This window comes from Poecilia reticulata, chromosome 15 (assembly GCF_904066995.2).
Source record: "Poecilia reticulata chromosome 15, P_reticulata-male-v2, whole genome shotgun sequence".
Lineage (NCBI taxonomy): Eukaryota > Metazoa > Chordata > Actinopteri > Cyprinodontiformes > Poeciliidae > Poecilia > Poecilia reticulata.
In genome coordinates this window covers 26873467-26895169 of record NC_088844.1, presented here as the reverse complement: position 1 = coordinate 26895169, position 21703 = coordinate 26873467, and the positions used below count along the sequence as shown (strand labels likewise).

General features: G+C 38.5%; 1 protein-coding gene across 4 annotated transcripts in view; it reads right to left on the bottom strand.

The window, feature by feature from the left end:
- The window catches only part of adgra1b (adhesion G protein-coupled receptor A1b), a 198100-nt gene that overhangs the window by 10508 nt on the left and 165889 nt on the right, over positions 1-21703 (bottom strand). For all 4 annotated transcript variants that reach the window (XM_081616035.1, XM_008429975.3, XM_081616036.1 and 1 more), the window contains 2 exons: positions 21376-21499; positions 6886-7031 (listed from right to left, as the gene is read on the bottom strand). In XM_081616035.1, coding sequence (XP_081472161.1) covers positions 6886-7031; positions 21376-21499 — 270 coding nt within the window. The remainder of the gene's footprint in view (positions 1-6885; positions 7032-21375; positions 21500-21703) is intronic.

Below are 21703 nucleotides of genomic sequence, written 5' to 3'. Positions count from 1 at the left end.
TCTTTAAAAACTAATATGCAAATATATAAAATCATATGTGACATTTTCATTATTTTTATGGATTCTTATCTCCATAATTGATGAAAAAACCTAAAAAAAACCATGAAAAACCTACAGAGGAATCAGACGCTCATAGATGCAGGATGACAGAAAAAAAAAAGCATTAAAAAATGACAAAGGGGTAAAACTGATGCAGAATCCTAAAACTCAGCTATTCTCACCCAAAACTAAATTTGCATGAGAATTGGATATGAAACCAAAATAAAATCTCAGTTTTACCAAATTTGCATATTGTCACGTCAACAAAACACAAAATATTTTTGGTAAACTGACGGAACAAAAAAAAATGCATCCAGTTCTTTCTGGTCCAAACTAGGATCGTTTCCATCAGCACAACCAAAACTGTCTAGGTGTATTCCCTGTTGCAGAGCTGAAATTGGTAAATAAATATTGAGTTTGAAAAGATCTTTACAGCAGGAAAAGTTAGATTTTTCTTTTGTTTGTTTGTCTGAATTGAACATCGTCAGGTTTAGGTACTGAGCAGGATGACTGAGCGTCTCTGAGGTCCTGAGGAGTCTAAAAGTTTTATATCTCTATTTTCTGTAGGGATTATTGAGAATCATGATCCATCAAGATTGTAGACTTTTTAAATATCTCCTTTTATAAACTGGAAGGGCGACTGATGTGGTAAAATTAATTTTACAGTCTTGCTTTGAACTCATTATTTCTGAGCTGCAGCTGATTAATCTTTTTATTTATTTACATGATAGACACACCATTCTGATAATCTAACCTCCTGGAAATAAAAGAATTCATAATGTTTTTATCCAGATTTTGAAGAAAGATCCACAGTACTAGAAATTTAAGCAAAATTATGAATAAACTTTATGTGTATTTATTTAATTTCCCTTAAGGTTTATGACATGCTGAGTCTTCATCTCTAGTTTTGCATTTTGGGGACCAAAACTAATGACTTTTCTGTCTCTTGCTTTAAGTTTGGGGACATTTTTAACTCATTAGTCATGTAGAAACACAAATATAAAGTTGTGTGTTTAAGGTATGCACACCATAAGACACATTGCAACAGTTGATGATCTCAGCTGTGGAGCCCATGCAGATATTGAGCAAAACATTTGCCAGGAAGTTTTGTTCAAATTTCTGTTTGCCGAATGACACATTAAGGTCCCTGTTTGAAAAACAAAGTGACTAAACACATAATTTTCTAAGAAAATAAGGACGATACCAGCTTCCTTTACGATATATTCTAAAGAACTATTAAGTCAGCTTTGGTTGAGGCGTTGAGCCACTTTCTTCTGCTGTAGCTTAAAAGTAGCTTTTGATATTTACGTCCAGTGCAAATCCAGAGATATTGTTATATATTCACACAGTAACATGGTACATTTCTCTGTTTACCAATATAATTACAGACAACTAGAAATAGAAGAACTTTGGGGGCATTTAACTGAAGAAATCCTCCTCTTAATGAGGAATGACTCACACACAGCCGACTACATGCCAATCAGTTGATACATTAACAAAAGTATTTAAACACAGAGTGGCCTACTTCTGATAACAGTCACTGTGATTGTGGACTGAATATGTGATCAAAGGCTGTCAGGCAGAGGAAACAGGAAAAGAGGTGGATGAGGAGGGATGAGGCGGTTGTTAGGAGAGGAGTGAGAAATAGATTTGTCTCCAGCTGTTAAGTCTCATTGCATGAGTCGGTCTGACGGCGAGCATTACAGTCAATCACTGAGGATCAGCTATCCTACTGCAGCACACAATCCCTCCGCCTGCCCCCAGACAAACGATCTCTCTTTGCAGGCAGAGGAGGAAGGGGGAGCCTCTGGATCGTTCGCCATTAAAACCCTCGTTCATGCAGGCGTCTGGGAATTTACTGTGCAAGAAACGCAACGCGGGTCAGCGGGAAACTAGATTTTGAGACTTTTCAGGAATAGATCCCTGAGTGGATTCGGGGTTTGATAATGGTTCAGATAATTTCTTTGTATTTATTTTTATAGGTGTTTGTGGTAAAAACCTACACAAAGGCACACAGACAATTGGGCTGAAGTCGGTGCCGTTGTGTGAAGTTCAGCACTTTCTGTACTTGGGAGCAAATATGTTTGAGCCTAAAGTCAAAATAAGTGAGAAAGTTTTACTAGCACAAATCTGGAGTTCAAAAGTTCATCACTTTCCCAGCACAAAGTACATCAGGTCTCCTGATCTTCATCTTCTCCTTTTATCTTTAATTTCAAATGATGCTGCAGCGGTTTGAGGTTCAAACTTTTCCCTGTTGCTTTTTGCTTTGCCAGTAACTGAATTCACTCTGAATGTTACGTTTCACATAAAGGTGCCCTGATGTTCATCTGCCTAGAGTTTTAGGATTTATTAGCATTCAAACATTTTTAAAGTTGGTAGCATAAATTTGTCAGTATGTCAACTATTAGTGGTTGAAACCTGGAATGTACGGTTTAAGACTGAAACAGTTTTTTGAATGCTAACCTGAAGCTAATCTGCTCTTTTATTGTCTGGCTGAATCATGGTTCATTTTGTCAGATTAAGGAAATTTGGAAAAATTCTGCTTCTTTAATTTCACTAGATGTCATGAGTCCTTTAAATGTTTTTAGTGTGCTAAGGATATTTTATTTGACACCTGCATGTACGCTGCAGATAGATCAGAGTTAACATAAAACCTATGCAGAGCAACTGTTTCACATGCCATAATTATTGTGTATGAACTGAGAAAACTGACATCTAAAAATATTAGAACTGACTCAAGAGTAGGAACAGTTTCACAAAACAATGTTGACATTTAGGTGCAGGAATTAGTCTCTCATTTTCTAAATATCATCTGTACTTTGTGAGTCATTTGTTGGCGAAAAGGAACGAGGGTGGAACGTTTCTGAAAAAAAGTTAAGAGCCTTTAGACTCAAACACAGCCTCTAAGTTGCTTCTCTTATTGTTTTATTATTCCCTTAATATTCTTGTTTTTTGTGTACTTTGTTCTGTTATGATACTATAATCTTTCTCATTCTCACTCATGTCAGAAATGATTTCAATTCAATCTCTTCTTGTGTTGCTCATAAAGGCTAAAAAGTTAGAAAACGATGTGGGAGCAGCTTGAGAATAAAATGTTTGCCTTTTTGGTAATTTGGAAGTTTTATTTTATATTTTTAATTTTGAACAGAAAACTAAACTGTTAACTGAGATATGTGAAATCTTTTAAGAATCCTGCTCTAGTTTTTACCCATATTTGTCATATTTGCCAATTATTTGTTACTGTGTTTGTAATTTTTCTTTTCCTCTCTGGTAAATGAGATCTTTGATTTTAAAGCAACAACCAGTTGGGATCAAATCCTGACAGAAACTTTACTTCAAAATTCATCAGGCCACGCACATTTTTTGTTGCTTTAGTTTTTTTTAGACGTGAAAATCCGCCATTAATCTATTTTCTTTACATGCCAAATCTTTGCTTATTTCTATTGGTGGGTTACAGCTTTGGTATTTTTCCAGTCTGTCCCAGAACAGACACACAAACATTCAAACATGCAAACTCTACCCAAGCACAGACTTTAACCCAGGACCTTGTTGCTGTGAGTCATTGGACTATTCTTGAAGTTCAAAGGTCAGTAAAGGCTGAATACAATTTACTAAGCTAATTTGAGATATGTCACAGTACAGAACATGGTACAGTGTTTTTTCCCCCAGTTTGCATCTGTTTATCTACCTTTGTTTAAATAAATTGTAGATTTGCATCAGAGTTCACAGAATAGCTTCTCACTGCAGAAGGACCTCTGGATGGGTCCAACAGCTAATCCTCTTAAATGTTTGTCAAATCTTTGTAAAGAAAAAATCGCAAGCTTGCAACTACAAAAATTATTTTGCAGGAAAAAACCTAACCTATAGTAATAGTTTTAAGTTCTAAGCGCCACTGAATTCCAAGATTATGCCAGAATAGTCAGAGAATTGTGGGATTGAAGTTCTTATAGTAGTGAGAGTAAGAAGCTTCTCCGTCAGGCTTTTTAATTAAAATGCTTCAGTTAAACTTAATAAACTTCACAGGAAACCAGAAAATGTAACAAAGCTTCCCAATACCCAGCAAAAAGCTTTATTGATCAGTGCTTAGTGGCATTTAAAGGAGGTTTAGTTTATCTTCATGCTGTATTCTGAAGGCGGTGAGTGTTACATAACCTGCAGTTTGTGTCTCGAATGTCGGCTTCTGTAACTGATTAAAACGTCTTTTCTGGATTTTAATTTATTGTTGTACAACAGCTGAATTTTCACATCAAGAAAATGATCACTAAAAAAAACTCCAAAGTGAGACCAGAGTGGTATGAAGAGGAAAATCTGACAGCTATGTCGAGCTGCAGAAGTCACTGTCTTCACAAGAACGCAAACCAGCTGCATGTGTCTCTGCAGATAAACTGTTCAATAACTCGTCCTATTAAAGCCGTCGCTGCCCTCGAAACAAAACAAAAGATGGGAAACACATGAGAAAGACGAGAAGAGTAAATAAAGAAACCCAAAAACCAAAATCAGCGGCAATGCGCAGTCAAAAGAAGGAAAGGGAAACTGTTGAATACATCCAATTTTACACGCAAATGTTTCCATGTCTATTCCATCTGCAAAAAGAAATAGAATCAAGGCGTGCGTAAGAGATGCCAGTTGTTACAATCTTTTTTAAAAAGAAAAGATGAAACCAGCCTAATTTAAACCTCTGACATCAAAGATCTGGCATCCTCCCGTATGAGCCATCATCCACCTGTCATGTTGAGAGAGCTTTCCGAGACATCCAGATAAAACACCTGCAGATAAAATTAGATAAAAGGTGGACTCCTGTGTGCCAAGGATTTAAAAATACCTCAAATTAATAAGTTATTCCACAGGAAAGAAAACTACCTGTGAATTTGAGACGATCAGCAATTTATTTCATGAAGAAAATAAGAACGGTGATACGACTTACAAGGTTTTAGATCGTCAGACTACTTTTTCATCTGACAAATCACATTTTATTTGTATAGCATATTTCAGCAGCAAGGCATTTCAAAATGCTTCACATAACTAAAAACAGAAACACAGAGTCATGAAACATTAACATTGATAACAGTAAGAAAGAGAAAGAAAATAATAATTAATAAATACATAAAAAATAAAGATAAAAACATTAAAACCCCTGTCCCTAGCATCTGAGGGGAGGAAGTGACAATATAAATAAATTTAAATGCAGTTTTGAAATGATGATGTCATTTGTTCAACCACATTATTTTGAAAGCTTTCTTCAGCACCGGTAGGACTGAGCGGATCATCATGGCTGACCTTCCCTTCACCCAGAGCAGCTCAGAAATCACAGGTTGATGTTTTGGACAAACAGGGAAAAAAAAAAAAAAAAAACCTCAGTCAATATCCCAAAGTAATTGATCAATTACGCCTCCAAGGAAAAAACTATCACTAATTTAAAATATTAAACAAGTCAGTATTGTATGGTAAATAATTTCTGGAAGAGGTTTTCATGTTTAACCTTTCAAGCTGAGGTGAAGTTTGTGTTTTCACTAATCTTGGTCTGCATCACCGCTGCCTCTGGCGCCGACGCAAACAGGATTAAATGCTTACTTCTTTAAATACATCAAACGTTTCTCCAAACATGAATTATTGTTTCATCTGACATTTCAAGGACAATGTTAGTATGATCTCAGCTCAAATAAAAGCAAATGTATACCAGACAACTTTGGTTTTTCAGCATACAGCATATCTTTACCAGATGGTCAATACAACCATGTTGTTGAGATGGAAATGATGAATTCTCATATCTACAGTCTATGTTGGGAATATATCTATAGCAAAAACACTAATTCTGTTTTTTAGACCATTTGTCTGCTTATTAGTTTATCATAAGTCACACTGTCATTAGTATTAGGAAAACACGTGATGATTATGTTGCACTGCTGCAGAGAAGTGGAGGCAGAAGCAGTTTGCATTCATATTGTAGGCGGTGATGCAGGCTGCAGCATCGGCTTTGGGATGGACACAGGAATCAGGCCACCTACATATAAAAACGACACAGCAGGTCATCCTCACTCTCCACTGGCATGCAGTCACAACAAGGTGACTCTCCAAGTAAAACGGTGCAGAAAATGACCAACAATTCACAGGCGTTACCAGGCAAGTACCTGAACAAACCGCCGCCTCCTCACCCTAACCCTAACCCAGCATGCAAGGCTAACGTCAAACCCAGTGGGAACACATCCATCTTGGATCAAATAAAGATTACACATTGCCCCGGGGTCTGAGTGTGTACATGACCAGTTGTTTGTTGCCTCTACCACGTTGTCTGTCCATCATCCACTGCTGGAAATAGGCAGCATCTCACCGTCTATTCATTTTTAACAAAGTTAAATACTCACAAGCAAAAATAATGGATGTCTTCTATCTGTGTTTCAACTCATTTGAATGATTCCTTCACCAATGCTTGTACAAAAAAATAGAAACTTGAACAGGAATTGCCTGGAAACGGCAACACATGTCTCACCTTGAAGTCATTACAGTCAAAGATGAAATAGGAAAGTTGTGCACTGAATCAGTTTGACCTTCAAAGACCTACACAGCACAAGCAGCAAAAGCTGGAAGAAAGATGAAAAGAACTGGTATCTCCCCCCCCCCCCCCACACACACACGCACGCACACACATACACACACACACATGCACACACACACACACATGCACACACACACACACACACACACGCACACACACACACACACACACGCACACACACACACACACACACCCACACACACACACACACACACACACACACAGATCGACACGACGGTTTAAGTCCTTTTCACCTCATACAAGTCAAGGCTAAGGAGGACATCAGTGCTTACCTCAACAGGGGCTGTTTAGGGGGTGGAGGTGGGTCACCGTCTTGACTCTGTGGAGACTTCTTGGTCACCTGCTTGTAAATGTTCCTGGCTGTCACCCCGAGCCACAGCATCGTCGACAGAGACGAGTAGTGCAGCACGAACCCGACCTGAGGGGGTGGCAGAGGGTGCATCAAATTATTTCTTTGACTTCTCCGAACTTAAACGCCGCCTTACAAGCACGTTCCTGGGGAAAAATGTCAGATGAGACAACGTTCGTTTAGCTCAAAGAAAATATGTTCAAGACGATCTCACACACCTCACTGTGAAACATTATCAATGTCAGACCAAGGGTAACTCTGAAGACGCTTCCCTGCAAGACCAGAATGCTTCATTAAAGCGCAACAGTGCAAGAATAGGAAAATAGGCTTAAAAGTCCGATTGAACCATCAAGGTTGTTTGGGAGAAGAGAATCTTAGTGAGGCTACACTGGAGGATACGGAGCAGTTTCTTATCAGTTCAGCTAAACGACACGAGGTGTGCACACTGAATAACAAGTCTGAATATAAATTATGATCACGTTGAACACCAGCGCTGAGTGACTGCGCTTTTGCACGCAATGTACACATCTCCTTTCCTGCTCACTTTAATATTCATGAAATATGTTTGGATGGTGGAACTGATCTAACTTTGTTTAAAGGCTTTGCCAGCTTACAGAAACAGAACCCAGATAGGGATGTGGCACAGAAGAGATGAGCGTTTGGAGAATGGAGCGAGAAAATTAAAATGCTCTAAGCCTTTTTCACCGCCCAGTCAGTCTGTTCATGATGAACTGCCAACCTGAGACACCCAATCAAATGGCTTCTCTCCAACATGATAGGCCTGGGGACTGAAGCTAGCATGCAGCGGACCAGACGCTAATTGGAAGTGTCCGTGAGCTGTTTATAGAGAGCAAAGAGCGGGTGGGAAGTCAATCACCGCTTTGGAGTCTGCACACTTCAGAGGTTCATTAGAGCCAAGAACAGACAGGAGGAGATGCTTTTTTAATATGATTACAAGAGGACAGGAAAAGATTTCAAATGATCGGAATCTGACTGATTAATCTCCTAAAGATGTTTTACAAAGTGAAACAAATAAAGGCTAACCACTACTGTGGAGCAACAGTTGACTTCAATCACAAAAAAGGAACATAAGATACATCATGAAGGTCAAACATTTTGGATTTGTGGGGAAAATAATGGTTTGAATGGTACGATTATGCAGCATTATATGCATGCTGGGGATCATTTTTATATTAGAACAGCTAAATATGTCCAGGTGTCAACTTATGATTAGAAGAGACAAAAGGACTGAGTTTTATGACTGTTAAAAGCTACGTTATGCAAATAAACCCGACAAATTCTGCCAAGACACAAAGCAACATGTCCGACCAGAATTATGGCTGAAGCTGTTGATGGCTACAAAAAGTCTGACGTCGAGATACAACTTGCTCAGAGAAATGTGCTGTTATGTGGACGTATTTTAGCTCGAATGCATATTGTCTAGAGACATTGTCTAGAAAATCCACAGTAAGAATTGTCCGCCCAACTTTAATCTACGTTGGATGTTGCAAAACCACCAATTAAAAGAAACAAAGTTAAAAAACTAATATGAAATCCATGCCTGAGATAAGATCTTTTTGATTTATTGGGATAAACATGTGTTAAATTAATACAAGATTTATGCATAAATTAGCACCTTTTATGTATTTCTTTGATATAGAGTTTCAAGTTCTGTGTTCTTTATATTTTATCTTTATATTTTCTATTGCGTGACATTGAGTGACTGGTGTGATTTTCGTCCTTTTTGCAGAGCTGCAATGTCCCCAAAGCTGAAAAGAACAGCAATTTAGGTCATCAAGACTCTGATGGAGCAGAAAGTAATCTGAAAGTTATAGCTTGACAGCTAGCTGCATGAAAAAAAACAAACTCCTGTTGTGATTCAGACACAACGAGCCCCTCTCGAATCAGACAGCCGAGCAACGAGTTGGAAACATAACAGAAGCAACAGTCCAGCATCAGAGACAAATGACTTATGGGCATCAGTGTCTCCTAGAAAAGCACAGTGGTCGTGTGTTTATCAGCTGTGGACAGCCTGCTTTTCCCCATTTCCTGCACTCAAGCCGTCCTGTACTGCTGTAGGTGTGCAGAAACAAAACATAGGTTAAAGTGGTAACTGGTCACTGAGCTCAGTGAAGAAGTCACACAATATATAATCCGTTATGGGTCTGTGAAAACACACTGTGTGTGTATCAGGCAACTAGCTGTTTGATCATATCATCATTTTTATGTATGCTTCCAGTTACAGCACATAAAAATTAAATGTGTATTGGATTTGAGTGTAGAGATGATGGCCTAAAGAAATCAATGCCCCACATCCAGGTGTACATCACTATTAGGCCACTTCTCTTCCTCAGGCCAAATCGACTGAAAAATAGTTTTAACAGCTTCAGAGGAGAAAACAATTCCTTCAAATGGATGCCAGACTCTAGAAGGTTGTATGAAAAATATAAAAAATACAAGATTACTCCCAAAAGTTTTAAAAGAATCAAACGTGAAGCTACCTAGTCATGTTCCAGAAATACCTGATTACAGAAAAATCCAAGACTGAAATGTTCAAATGTTAAGATTAGAACAACTGTCTGGAGACAGACCAGATGGACATGGTCTCCACTGCAGCTCAACAGCAGCAAGGTGAAACTGGTCCTACTGGTTGGAGCATAAACAAGGAAATCACCTTAAAAATTAGGCTTTTTTTGTGTGCAGCAGCAGAACCTTTCAGCCTGCTTACATCTGAAAAAACTAAAAAAAACTGACAGCAAAAATATCTGTACTAAACCAAATTTGGCCAAACAAAGACGAAGACTATGATGCGAATCTGTGACGACAAAAGCTGAATAGAAACTGAACACAAAATGTTTTGCTTTGCGCATTTTTGCAAAACTTGTTCATATAATTTCAAGAAATTCTCATTTCTTTATCGCTTCTTTATCAATATTTAATAATGAGCAAATACAATTGAACTACGTATTATTCTCTGTCCTGCTTAAACTGTCTTTTTCTTAATCATACAACAACGATATGAATAAATGTTAATAATCTGAATTTATAATCACATGTACTTGATGGCAGCCTGCATCCGGCCTTCTGGCTGCTTGTTTGTTGGGGTAGTAAGCAAGCTGAGAGCAGCAGACCCAGGAGAGAAAGTGTGCCTTCCTTCTATGCTCATCTTAAGTGTATATTTAGAAGTAGTCTACATTTGACCTCCTGCAAGATACCCTGACAACATCATCTATCAGCAGAGCATCAGGTCTCAGAGGAAGAGTCCTGGGTCCTTTTACGCTCCTTCTCTCCAGCTCACCGACAGTTTTCTATTAGACTCAAGTTCAGGGCCATGGAAGTACATTGAACTCATTTCTCATTAACAGTTTATCTTATTTAACCATATATTTTGGATTATTGAAGGACTCACTTGACGATGTCCCATTTTCAGATTTCTGCTAGATGCCACCAGATGTTTCCTAAATTCTCCTGGTATTTCAGTTCTGCTCTAACAACAATTTATTAAATCCACACAGTAGTGCTGGAATGTTTATTTATTTTCTTTTTACCTGGTTTTCTTCCTAAGCAACAAATTGACATCTAAAGTGTCTGATGTAAAGTGGATGCCAATCGTTTTCCGACATGGTTTAACATCATCAGGTGTAAAAAAAAAGAAGAAAGAACATGGAAAACAATCTAAACTTGTACCATTCTTTCTGTACAAAAATCCTCCCGAGGGCCACAAACAGCAACCGTACTTTGAAAATCCCTGGTTTATTGTTGACTAACATTAAAGAACACTAAATATCTTTTTCTCTCCCTGCCACCCACCTCACTGTGACAAAATCAACATGGATCTCAGTCCTGCCTGGTTCAAGTCACTTCCAATTGTTGTGAACTCTGGAAAACATGCGGGCATGTTCAGGCAGTTCACTACTTTATTACCATTTTCCACTGAAAAGAACAAACAAAATGCCATTAAATTAAATTTTCAATAAGCTTTGGTTTGTCCCCCGATGTCCTCAAATGAAACAACATAAAACAAAATAAACTCATAATTAGAATTTTGCCAATTAATCTTGAATGAATAAAAAAAACATGGTGATAAATAATCAAATGGGTTATTTTTCAAGGAGCTCAGGGCAACGGCTGGGCTGTGGAACAAACCAAGGGTGAAAGAGAAATCATTTAATTTTTCTGTCAGTCCACAGACTGTGTGTCTCACATGCCAGGACACCATGGCTGTTCAAGCTGTTCTACAACTTGTCATCATCAGAAAAGTAATAAAAAAAGCCTCTGGATGCGTCTTTGAGCAAAGCAACGCTTGGTACTGTTGTTGCTTTACAATATTCAACATAGAAGAAAAATGGTTTATTTCCCTTCTCTATAATATAAGCCATAGACAAACAGCAGGAAACTATTTCCTTATTGAAATGTATATGATATTATGTGGAATATTCATGCTACAGGTTAGAAGTAACACCTTTGGGCTTCCATGCGCAGTATAGCCTGTAACGGCGGCACTGACAGACAGATGCTTCCAGTAGTTTTAGCTTATGCTAACAATGCTAACTGGCGACATGTCCAGGGTTTGTCCTGCCTCTCCCCCGTCGTACAGGTGACTGGATGTCATGTATCTGATGTTCACTACATCAGTCTTTTATTGTTTTCATGTATTTTCACTTCACCCAGAAGTTTTTCATAAGCAGAAAGATCAGGTGCTCTCAAACTGGACCCACAGGAAGAAGAAACCAATCACTGTGTTTCCTGTTTTTCTCGCTGTCCATTCCACCTAATTTCAGTGATATACTAATGATGAAATCCTCTATGTGTGTCTTCTTAAAGCTGACAGCTCAATGTAGAGTCACCTCTAGGTCACATCTTGTGCTACGTTTCGTTCTTAATTAATGTTTGATGCTCTACCAGCAACCTCTGAGCAATCACCTGAAACCTGCTGTCCAAATGCAGATGTTCGGATGTAAGGAAAAGGTATAGGAGGAGTGAGAGGAAGGAAACGCTGCTCTGCTGCTAAAAACAGCCACCGAGGTGATGCAGTGTGACAGCTGGGGTGGCGTTCAAGTCGATATGAAAGCAGGCGCTGTTTGAAGGAAAGACAGAAACTGAGATTAGAGATAACTTTGAGACCTCAAAGACATGAGATCCTCCAGAGAAACCGCGCCACAGTTCAAGACAGGAGAAACAGGCACATAAAGGACAGGTGGATGTCAAAGTCTACGCCTGAAATTTAGCAACAACTCCTAAAAAATGTTGTTAGGAGGAAGAGCAAGCACTTATTTTCAATCCTGAACATGTGCACAAATGCTGGATGGTGGGTGACACTGCAGGCACTGCTTGGAGGTGTACAGGTGGCTGACAGTGTGTGTGTGTGTGGGGGGGGGGGGTGTGTGTATGCGTGTGTGTGCGCGCCATGTGATCTTACATCTCCTATAGTAGTCCTGCAATTATCCCAAATTGTGTCCTGGCAAACGTTATGGGCGTCTGCCCGAAATCTGCTCAGAGTTATCCCGCTAGCGCTGATTGAATCAAGGAGTGGCATAAAAAATATGGTCAGTAGCTGTGAGACAAAGACAGACAAATAAAACCAAACCATAAAAGGTTCCCGAGCAGCAGCAGGGCCAATTACGTTAACAGACTGAACATGAAGCATGATACTGGAGCTTTACGCACACTGACTGCCAAACCAACACCTGAAAGTCCCTTTAAGTAACATATCAGAACAGTAAACTTTGCAGTAATTCACCTTTTCTCACGTATAAACTGCTATGTGAAGATATACGGAAATGACACTGCATCAACTCAAGGTGGCGCACTGAACACTGTGTCGTACATAATTTCTCATAACTTCCACAACATGACATGTTCAGTTCATTTCAGTTCAATCCAAATTAACTTTATGTACATCAAAGGGAATTTAAATGTCCAAACTCATATCGTCCAAATGCCTTCAAAGAGTCGCTGTGGATGTTAAAGCTGTGAGCAGGACGGATCTCCACTAGCAACCAGTTTCGCAACGAATCTAAAGAGGCTTCTGACTGAAGACTGTTACGGTATGATCTTCTAATAGTTCAATATCCAGACAGAAACATCTCCTGAATCCGAATCACCATCAGTTGCTACCCCACCACTGCTAATCCACCTCATTTGCTTTTGCTGCTCTTCTGTAAATCTGTATCTGGTTGTGCGGTTGGAAAGTTTGAGACGGGGAAATGATCCTGACCTTTTGTGATTGTTGGAAGAGATAGCTTGAACTTCCTCCTTCTCTCTTTGCTCTCTGGTCCTGATCTGCATCCATATGAAGCCTCCTTATTAACTTCTCTGGGATTTTTGGTTGAATAATTCACAGACAATGTTGGCTCTGAATCATGAATAATTTACGGTGGCAGAAAGACTCGCTTAATTAACCTTTTGTTACCGGGTCTAGCAGCCATCTTTGTTCAGATTTAGCAGCAACAATGATGTAAATAAACGCGTAAAAACAGCCATTCTGATGCTTACAGCAGCATATCTAACAGATCCTCTGTGGCTTTACTGATATTCATCTATACAACCAAAAACAGCCCTAAATGTTGAAGGTTAAAGGGATGTGGACAGGAAAGCATCTGCACTGGTAGATATTAATATTCATATATGCATATCATAAAGAGAAAAAAGTGTTACAGCATGAAAAAGTCCTGGCCTGTAGCTAATATCTCACATGTTCTGTTATTACTCATCTAATTTACAGGAAGCTTTTTCTCATTTGTAGATATTATCAACAAAAGGAACAGACTGACACTCTTAATTTTGCACGATTTTATCCAGCTTGATTCAAAATCTTGATTTAAGCATTAAGCATGAATTCATTTTGTGTTATATCAGGTCAGCTCTGTGGTAAATATAGTTTACTTAAAAGCCAATAGAGCCGTCTGATCGCCATGCACCTTTCACTGCCACAGCGGTCTTGGTTTTTATTAACACACGTAGCAAGTGGCCTGGAAACTGAAGATAAAAATGAGTTCCTCACATCGATTAAGCCTTTCTGTCATGGGCACATAATTATTGTTCTATCGGCTATTGTGGCTGTGAAGATTACGCTTATTCTCATGCTCCATCTACCTTAAAATAGCTTGATGCCATTCATTACTGAGCTTTGTGCTACAGCACAGCAGATAAATAGAATCCACTGTGCACTCATTAAAATATATATATATTTATTATGTTTTGGGGTTACCTTTTCCGGTTTTTCTGTAAAAACCTTTTCAGTGGTTAAAAGGCAATTATCAGGATTTATAGCGAGAAAAATGGAAAATCTTCAATATATGAAAAGCACTGTAACTAAATAATTCACTTCTCTGTTGTTTTTCAAAGTGAATAATCAATTCATGTATCCAGCGGTTCAGCCCGGACAGAACAGCTGTGTCCAGCTGCTGATGTCCGCAGATCACGTTAAATAAATAATCCTGGATAATTTGCTTCAGCTGCAACAGTTTTTTTTCTGCTTAAATGAGTTTTTGACTACAGCTGCAGTGTAATTATCCATCTATTGTGAAAAAAACTCACCGAAGATGGACTTCTGGAGTGAATGTGGTGACAGATGTGTCCTCAGAATAACATTTTGACAGGTCCATTACTGTAGTTCAGATAAAAGCTCAGCCGGTAAAACAAAGACGGATGATGTGGGGGAGACGTACATAACTGTGTGGCAGGAATCGAACCCAAAACTTTTAAATTAAACTACCATGGTGTCTTGCCCAACAACTGAGAAGAGAAACTTGCACAAAAAAAAAAAAAGAGAGAAACATGCCCTTTAAATTAAATTTCAAAGCCATTCCCACCATGGATTCAAGAAAACAATTTATAAATGATGTTGATTACAAAGGACTAAACCTTCACTTTCATTCATTTTAACCTTTTGAGTCTGAGTCTGTCCTGCCTCGGCCTCGCACGGGTTATACGGCTAAATAAAAGTATAATTAGCAATATATTAAACTCTGTCTCCATTATGCACTTAGCGCAGATAAAAGCCTCTCTGATTACGCAGACTGAATGTTTAATTGTAGAACGATTGCCTTCAGGTTACACTAAGAAGACGTCCATCTATTTACACAGCGCTGAATCCATTCCTGATGGGACTCTGCAGTCTGTTGGTCCACCACAGACAGAAGCAAAAACATCATAACGTAGTTATGGAGATTCATTGTTTTTTTCATTGTGTTGACATTTTTATTGGTGACATGGCAGCAAATCTCTAAATCGGCATATAAATCTTTTGTCCAAAGGAGAGTGTATTGGTTTTGCTTTGGAGTGTTTATCACCATATGTTGAGATGATATAAACCTAAAATCTGTCCTTCATAACCACCAATTAGTCATAAAACTATGACCACCAGACAATCATTGCTGCCAAAGCCACCCTGCTAAATCACTGCAGCAGCTGAGTGCTACATTTCTTGACAAATGTGTAATTATGGGCCATTAAATTTAGGCTCTGTGGTTCAGAAGTGTTGGATGATCTTCAACCCAACAGGTTTCATTCAAAGCCGACACCTAAAAACATGGTTTTGAGTTTATTTCAGCCATAAAAAGGTAAAGTTTGCAAAGATGGAACATATTTTCTCCCTCTTTGTGATTCTACTGACTTGACCACATATTAAACACTGGATATGTTTGTTTTGAAAAGTGCTTTGAAGTAGCATTTCTTGTAAACCCGTTCTACATAAATAATCTGAATCGAATCAAAGCTGTAGCTATTATTTCAAACCATCTGCTAAGCAGTTGTGATATTTGAGTTTTTCTCTGATCCTGTGTTCACTGCAGTGTGATGAGTCTGTGGACTGCAGTGACACGGCGCGTCTGGCTGCTTTCACACACATGGTGTTTGATTACTTTTGAGTTTTTGACATCACTGCTACTGAAAATCACCACAAAGGGAGTCAGCATCTACTGTGCAACAAAGGGGGAGATGTTGGAAATAAATTCCTGTCGAAAACTTGGTTTCTGTAGCAACTGAAGACGCACCATCAACGACAAATGCCTTGTACAAAGATGGTGGATTTATGAGCTCAGACATTCATGCTGTTTGTTTGTTTTTCACAAAATGTGAATTAAGAGAATTTCAAGTCATTCAGCATCACATGCTGCTGAATCTTATTTCATTACCTCAGTTTTTGAAGAGCTCTTCAGGAGTGCTACTCATTTTATTTCTTTGTGTTCATTTTCATTTCTAGCGCTCCGATGCCTCTGAATGAAAGCTTTTGAACACAATGCGTGTTGACGTGCTTTATTATACGGGGGATAAGCATTCGCTTATGACTTGTGGAAGTTGGATATTTAGATACATTTTGCCAAGCATGAGTAGCTCTGATGTTCTTGTGTAAAAGTAGATCACAGCAGATAAAAGGTTGGAGACTCCTGGTTTGGATCAAAGCACACTTATCTGTCAAAGTTAGCCAGTCCAAGTCCAGACCTGACTTGAATCTGTGGTAAGATTATAAAAAAATATTCTGTTTCCAGTTAGTCTGACTGAGCTTGAGCTTCTCTACATGAGAGAATGGGCTGATCGGTACTGACTCACTCAGAAAATACTCCAGACTGCTTTAGACACTAACTTTGTCCTTTTATTTCACACTGATCACTGATTTTATGCACATATTCAGATTGCTCCATGTGAAATAGCCTGGACATTAACGCTTGAGTGTGGTGCCAAAACCTGGTTTACATTCATTGTTTTCCTCTTTTAAATGTTTCCATAATGTAATAAATATGCTGCTTTCTTAGATTGTCTTCTAGGTGATCATAACTACTTCAGTGAAGCAAATAAAATATATATTAAATATTATTCCACCATAATTATCTGTAATTCAATCTGTCGACCTAATTAGGAAAGATTTAGGTTTGTTTTTATAGTCAGTGTCAACCTGGTTGCTACAGCAACACACAGCTCATAATAATACAGCTGAGTGTGCTGAAGTCTACGTTGTTTCTGTGCGGGAAAATGATCATCTCAGCAGCTCCAAGCTTATATGGACGTAACTTGAATATTTGATGTTACAAATATTTCACACTGAACAGATGCAAAAGAGAGTAATTTGTGAAAAAGTCATTAAGTATGAGCCACAGGGGATTATATTAACATAGTTACAGAGAGCTGAAGACACTCAGGGGGTAAATTTACTGGTTTTAGCTTCTAGTCTTTTTTTAGACGTTCCTACAAGCCAGCAGCTCTTATGTGGAAATTAAAAGGTTGCAGGTCTGGAACAACAAAAGCTTGTGATAAACTGTGAGAGAGACAAGCAGAAGTAAAAGTTACAGATATCCAGACACAGATAGAACACAGCATCCCAATTTAAATATAAATCTCTGCGCTGAATAAACTGCCAAAGGGCAGGTCCCAATGAAAAGTCTGATTTCTTTCCAAAATGACTTTTATTTTTTCCCAATTTCAGTTTTTTAGTTTCTTCTCACATGTCGAAGTAAAAAAAAACAAAAAAACTTTGATTTTTAGAAGCAAACTTTCATGGAGAAAGAAGAGGAACATTTTGTCTGAGTGTGTGTGTGTGTGTGTGTGTGTGTGTGTGTGTGTGTGTGTGTGTGTGTGTGCGTGCACACAGGCAGCATGTGAGGACCCACATCGATAGTTTCTCTCCCTTTAAACTGGACTATGGCGCCTTTTTCTTCTCTTTATTAAAGTATATTACCTGGAGACTTTATATTTTTGTTGTTGTTCTTTTTGTGCAGAGATGAAGCAAAAAGCTGCAGCTTGGAGGTAAACAACTGAAATAAAATAAATATGATTGAAGGTTTTGTCAGTACTTAAAATGATTCAGGATTTTGTTAAAGATGAACACCATGTTGTTTTAACTCCTTAGTGAACAAAGTTGCATAAAAGCAACATAAATTAGTTCTGATTTTATGGCTGTGAAATTATGAACAAATGTATAATAACTGAGCCTGGATAAAATTATTTATTTTGTAAATTCAGACAATCTTCTTTGTTGTTTTTGAAAAGAAGACAAAATAAAGTGGATGCTAGGTGATAACATAATCCACAGGCTAATTATGAATAACATTACTATATACATAATATTTATTCCAGACAAATTATGATAAATGAATGAGATTTATTTCCAATTGGAGCTTTGAACTTAGTTCAGAATATTTAGGAGGTGAATTGTAAATATGAATCAATTAATTTTAACCTGACTGAACTGAGTGAACCAGTTTTGTTAAAGATGAGATCACAGAACATTTTTGTAGCAAAACTGTGGATCCGACATCTTTTATTTGTCCAAGTGGCTAATGCTACTGACTTTTCTAGCTGAAAATATCAGTCGGTACTTATTAGTCTTTTATTTTCTTCCACTTTCTGGTTTTTATTGCTTTAACTGTTCTTTTGTGGTTTTGGGTCTGTTTTATTGCAGGTGGTTCTGTCTCGTAGTTCTCATTTTATTTTATGGACTTTGGAGTTTGCAAAGTGTTCTACAAACCCAATCAGGACTAAGGAGGTCCGGAGCGCTTTATTCGCTTTTCTTGACACGGACCATGACTTTTCAATTTATGGAACGTCTTCTCCGCTCCATCAGAGCAATAAGTAGCTTTTAGAAAAGCAGTAGTGAAGTCGCACATCTTGCTCTGCTGAGGATCTTTGCACAGGGAGATATCTGTTAAACTGTGAGGCTAGGGTTACCATAATTTGATATGACTTGCTATTAATTCAACACATAACATGCTCCCTTTGTGGCTGTGACAAAACTAACAGAGAGAGTTGTTTTCGCCCTCCTTTGTGTGTGGTAATTATTGCTGAGAGTCATAGCAGCACACGCTACCAGCTCAGGTCGCTCCCACACGCCTTTCATTTGAGCCTCAGCTGAACGTGTCACATTACACAGACAGGGAGCATCAGCTATCAGCACAGCCTGTCTGCTGCTGCTCTTTCTCTGTGAACGCCGGTGGAAAGGCTATGCTGACATTTGGATTTGTTAGAACAAATCTGAAAATTCACTCCTTTTTGTACATGTCTTTTTCTGCAGCCAACTTCCGTCCCTTTGTGAGTCGCTCTGTTGTCACAATTTTGCATGATTTGTTTCCTCCCCACAAAAAAAAAAAGGTATTAAAGTAACCTCTTTGTGAAAGCCAGGTCACTGCATCATAACATTGTGTTTCTGCAAGACATGCAGCATTACTCAGTTTTCCTGCCAGTGGTCAGAAATTCATGGCTGACTTGTTTAAGCTGGCAAAGGTTTGAAAGAATGTGGTGCACCTGTCAGGTATTCACTTCCTGTCACAGCAGAATGGAACCACATATTTTCAAATCATGAAATTAGTAGGGAGATGTTAAATGGTAGAGAGCAGGCAGGTGGATGGGTGATGCATTTTATGACAAACTTCAGCCAATTTGTGACAGTTCCTCCAGTGGAGGAAGACGTGACAGCTGGTGAGACGGGCCAGGAGAAGCTGGGCGCATTTCATCAGGTAACAGTGGAGTCTTTACTCTGTGGACTGAGGGGACACCTTAAGTGCCAGCGAAGGCAGAAGAGACAGCTAAGTCCCAAATGTGCTGCAGCTCACAAAACGGAGAGCGAACAAGGCCCACTGAAACAAACAGGGAGTGACAGAAGGCAGCGGAAACTGAGATGGGAAAATAGAAAAAGAGGCGTAAAAGTCTTAGTTTATAGAAAGGTGAACCAGAAGATGTGGATAATTTGATGAAGCAAGTTTGTAAAAAATGGCGAAATGTTGTTAAAATTACATTTAACCACATAAAGGAGCAAAATTTTGACACTCAAAATGATTATTTTGAGTGTTTCTCAAATAATTTCAATGAAAAAAAAATTTACGCAACATTTGCAACAGTTTTTGCACTTTAATGCTAATCTGTATTTAAAGCACAGACTTTAATATACTTTATGGCATCCCTTCATGTTTCCTCCTCATGAATACCTAAAAATAGCAAATTGCTAGCAGGCACAAAAGCATGTCCTGCTTCCAAATCTGTACTGACAACTAAATTCTCCGTGTCGCTCCGTCTAACTCATTCATTGAACTCTGTGGGCTTCAGAGACACAAGCAGCAAAAAGATGATCACACTGACAGGACATCCAATGCAGGCGCAGAGAGCGGCTTACATCAGAGGAAGAGCAGGAGTCCAGAACGAGTTGGTGAAAAACACTAAGCCTCTTTATTGCTTTCCCTCTTCGTATATTATAGGACTAAAAGCCACAAAAGTGGCTAAAATGAACACATTTAAATATTATGAAAAAGGTTAATTATTCTACTATTTTAATACTATATGAAAAAATAATTTAAAAAAGTAAACTCATGCAGATTTATTATACAAAGCAATATTTTAAGAATTTATCGCTGGTTTTTGCTTACAGCTAAAAAAATCAAATAAAAACTTAACTTCTCAGAAAATTAGAATAAGACCAATAAAAACAGATTTTTAATAATTCAATCTCCTGAAACGACTGTCCACACCGAACAGGAAGTCCACTGAATACTTGGTTGGGGCTCCTTATGCCTGAATTACTGCATCAATGCATCATGACACGGAAACGATCAGACTGTGGTTCTGCACCATCTACAACAACAGCAAAGCATCATAATCATAACAATCATAACTAACTGTGGGAGTGTAATCTACAAATAAAACACAAAGGAGCCCCGCTGAGCAACCATCCGCTCATCTTTCTGGGAACATCTCACCATGTGAAATATTTCTAATGTTTTCTTTGGTTCAGATTGGCTCAATGCAACAAATGTAGAACAGAAACCATGTGGCGAATCTCCACTAAACTCTTGAAGAGTCTTTGCATTACAATCCTCTAAAGGATGGGATTACCTGTGCAGGGAATGAACTGTTTTCCTTCCACTTAACTTTTTTAAGTGAAATCCTTGAATCCAGCTTCTTTATGCCTTATCCTTCCTATGGAGTGTTTACTAAACATATATGTAACTTCCATGGATGAAATTAACATTTTAATCATATTCTAATTGAACGTGGTTCACCTGTAAAAAAAACCAAACTTAAAACTGAACCAACAAAACCAAAGAATCTAAAATACAGACATCATCTTAACCACAGTAGCTTCTTTATATCTAGGTCACTCGGATAAGTCACTTTTAAAGAATATGACAGGATTCTTTTGGTAATATATAAATCAAATGTGGTTACACAGACAGACAAAAGCCACCGGAGCTGTGTCTATTTATGTGGAGCAAAAGCATGAATTATTACTGTCATTGTGCCACAGCCGTACTAAAGGAATGCCCAGACCACACGCCGCTGAAGCATGAAAGCATAAAACCAAGATTGCTTTGGGTTCATGGGCTGCACACACTGACCTGGTTGTTGACACTTGGATACACATTCACAATCCTCTTTTTTCCCCAAAAAGCTTTGAGAGTGAGGGTGGAAGAAAGGAGAATGCACTTACTGCTTGACAGATGATGGGGTATTTGATTCGATTGATGCCACCGGCAAACACGGCGAAGGTCAGCGCCGTGTGGAAGCAGAAGTTGAGAAGCATGTGCCATCCCTTCCTGCTGATGCGGATAGCGCTGAGAGGAAGAAAAAGACGACGCAAAATATTACAGATGCAGCTAAACTCTATTTTATTCAGAAATGATCCAATCAGCAGGGTTTTTTTTTTTTAACTGCTGAACAGGAAAACCCAGAATGCAGCTCACTAGGACTGAGGAGCTGGATCAGGTGTGCGGAGGAGAACAACTTCTCCATGTGGGATGCAGACTGACTCACGTAGC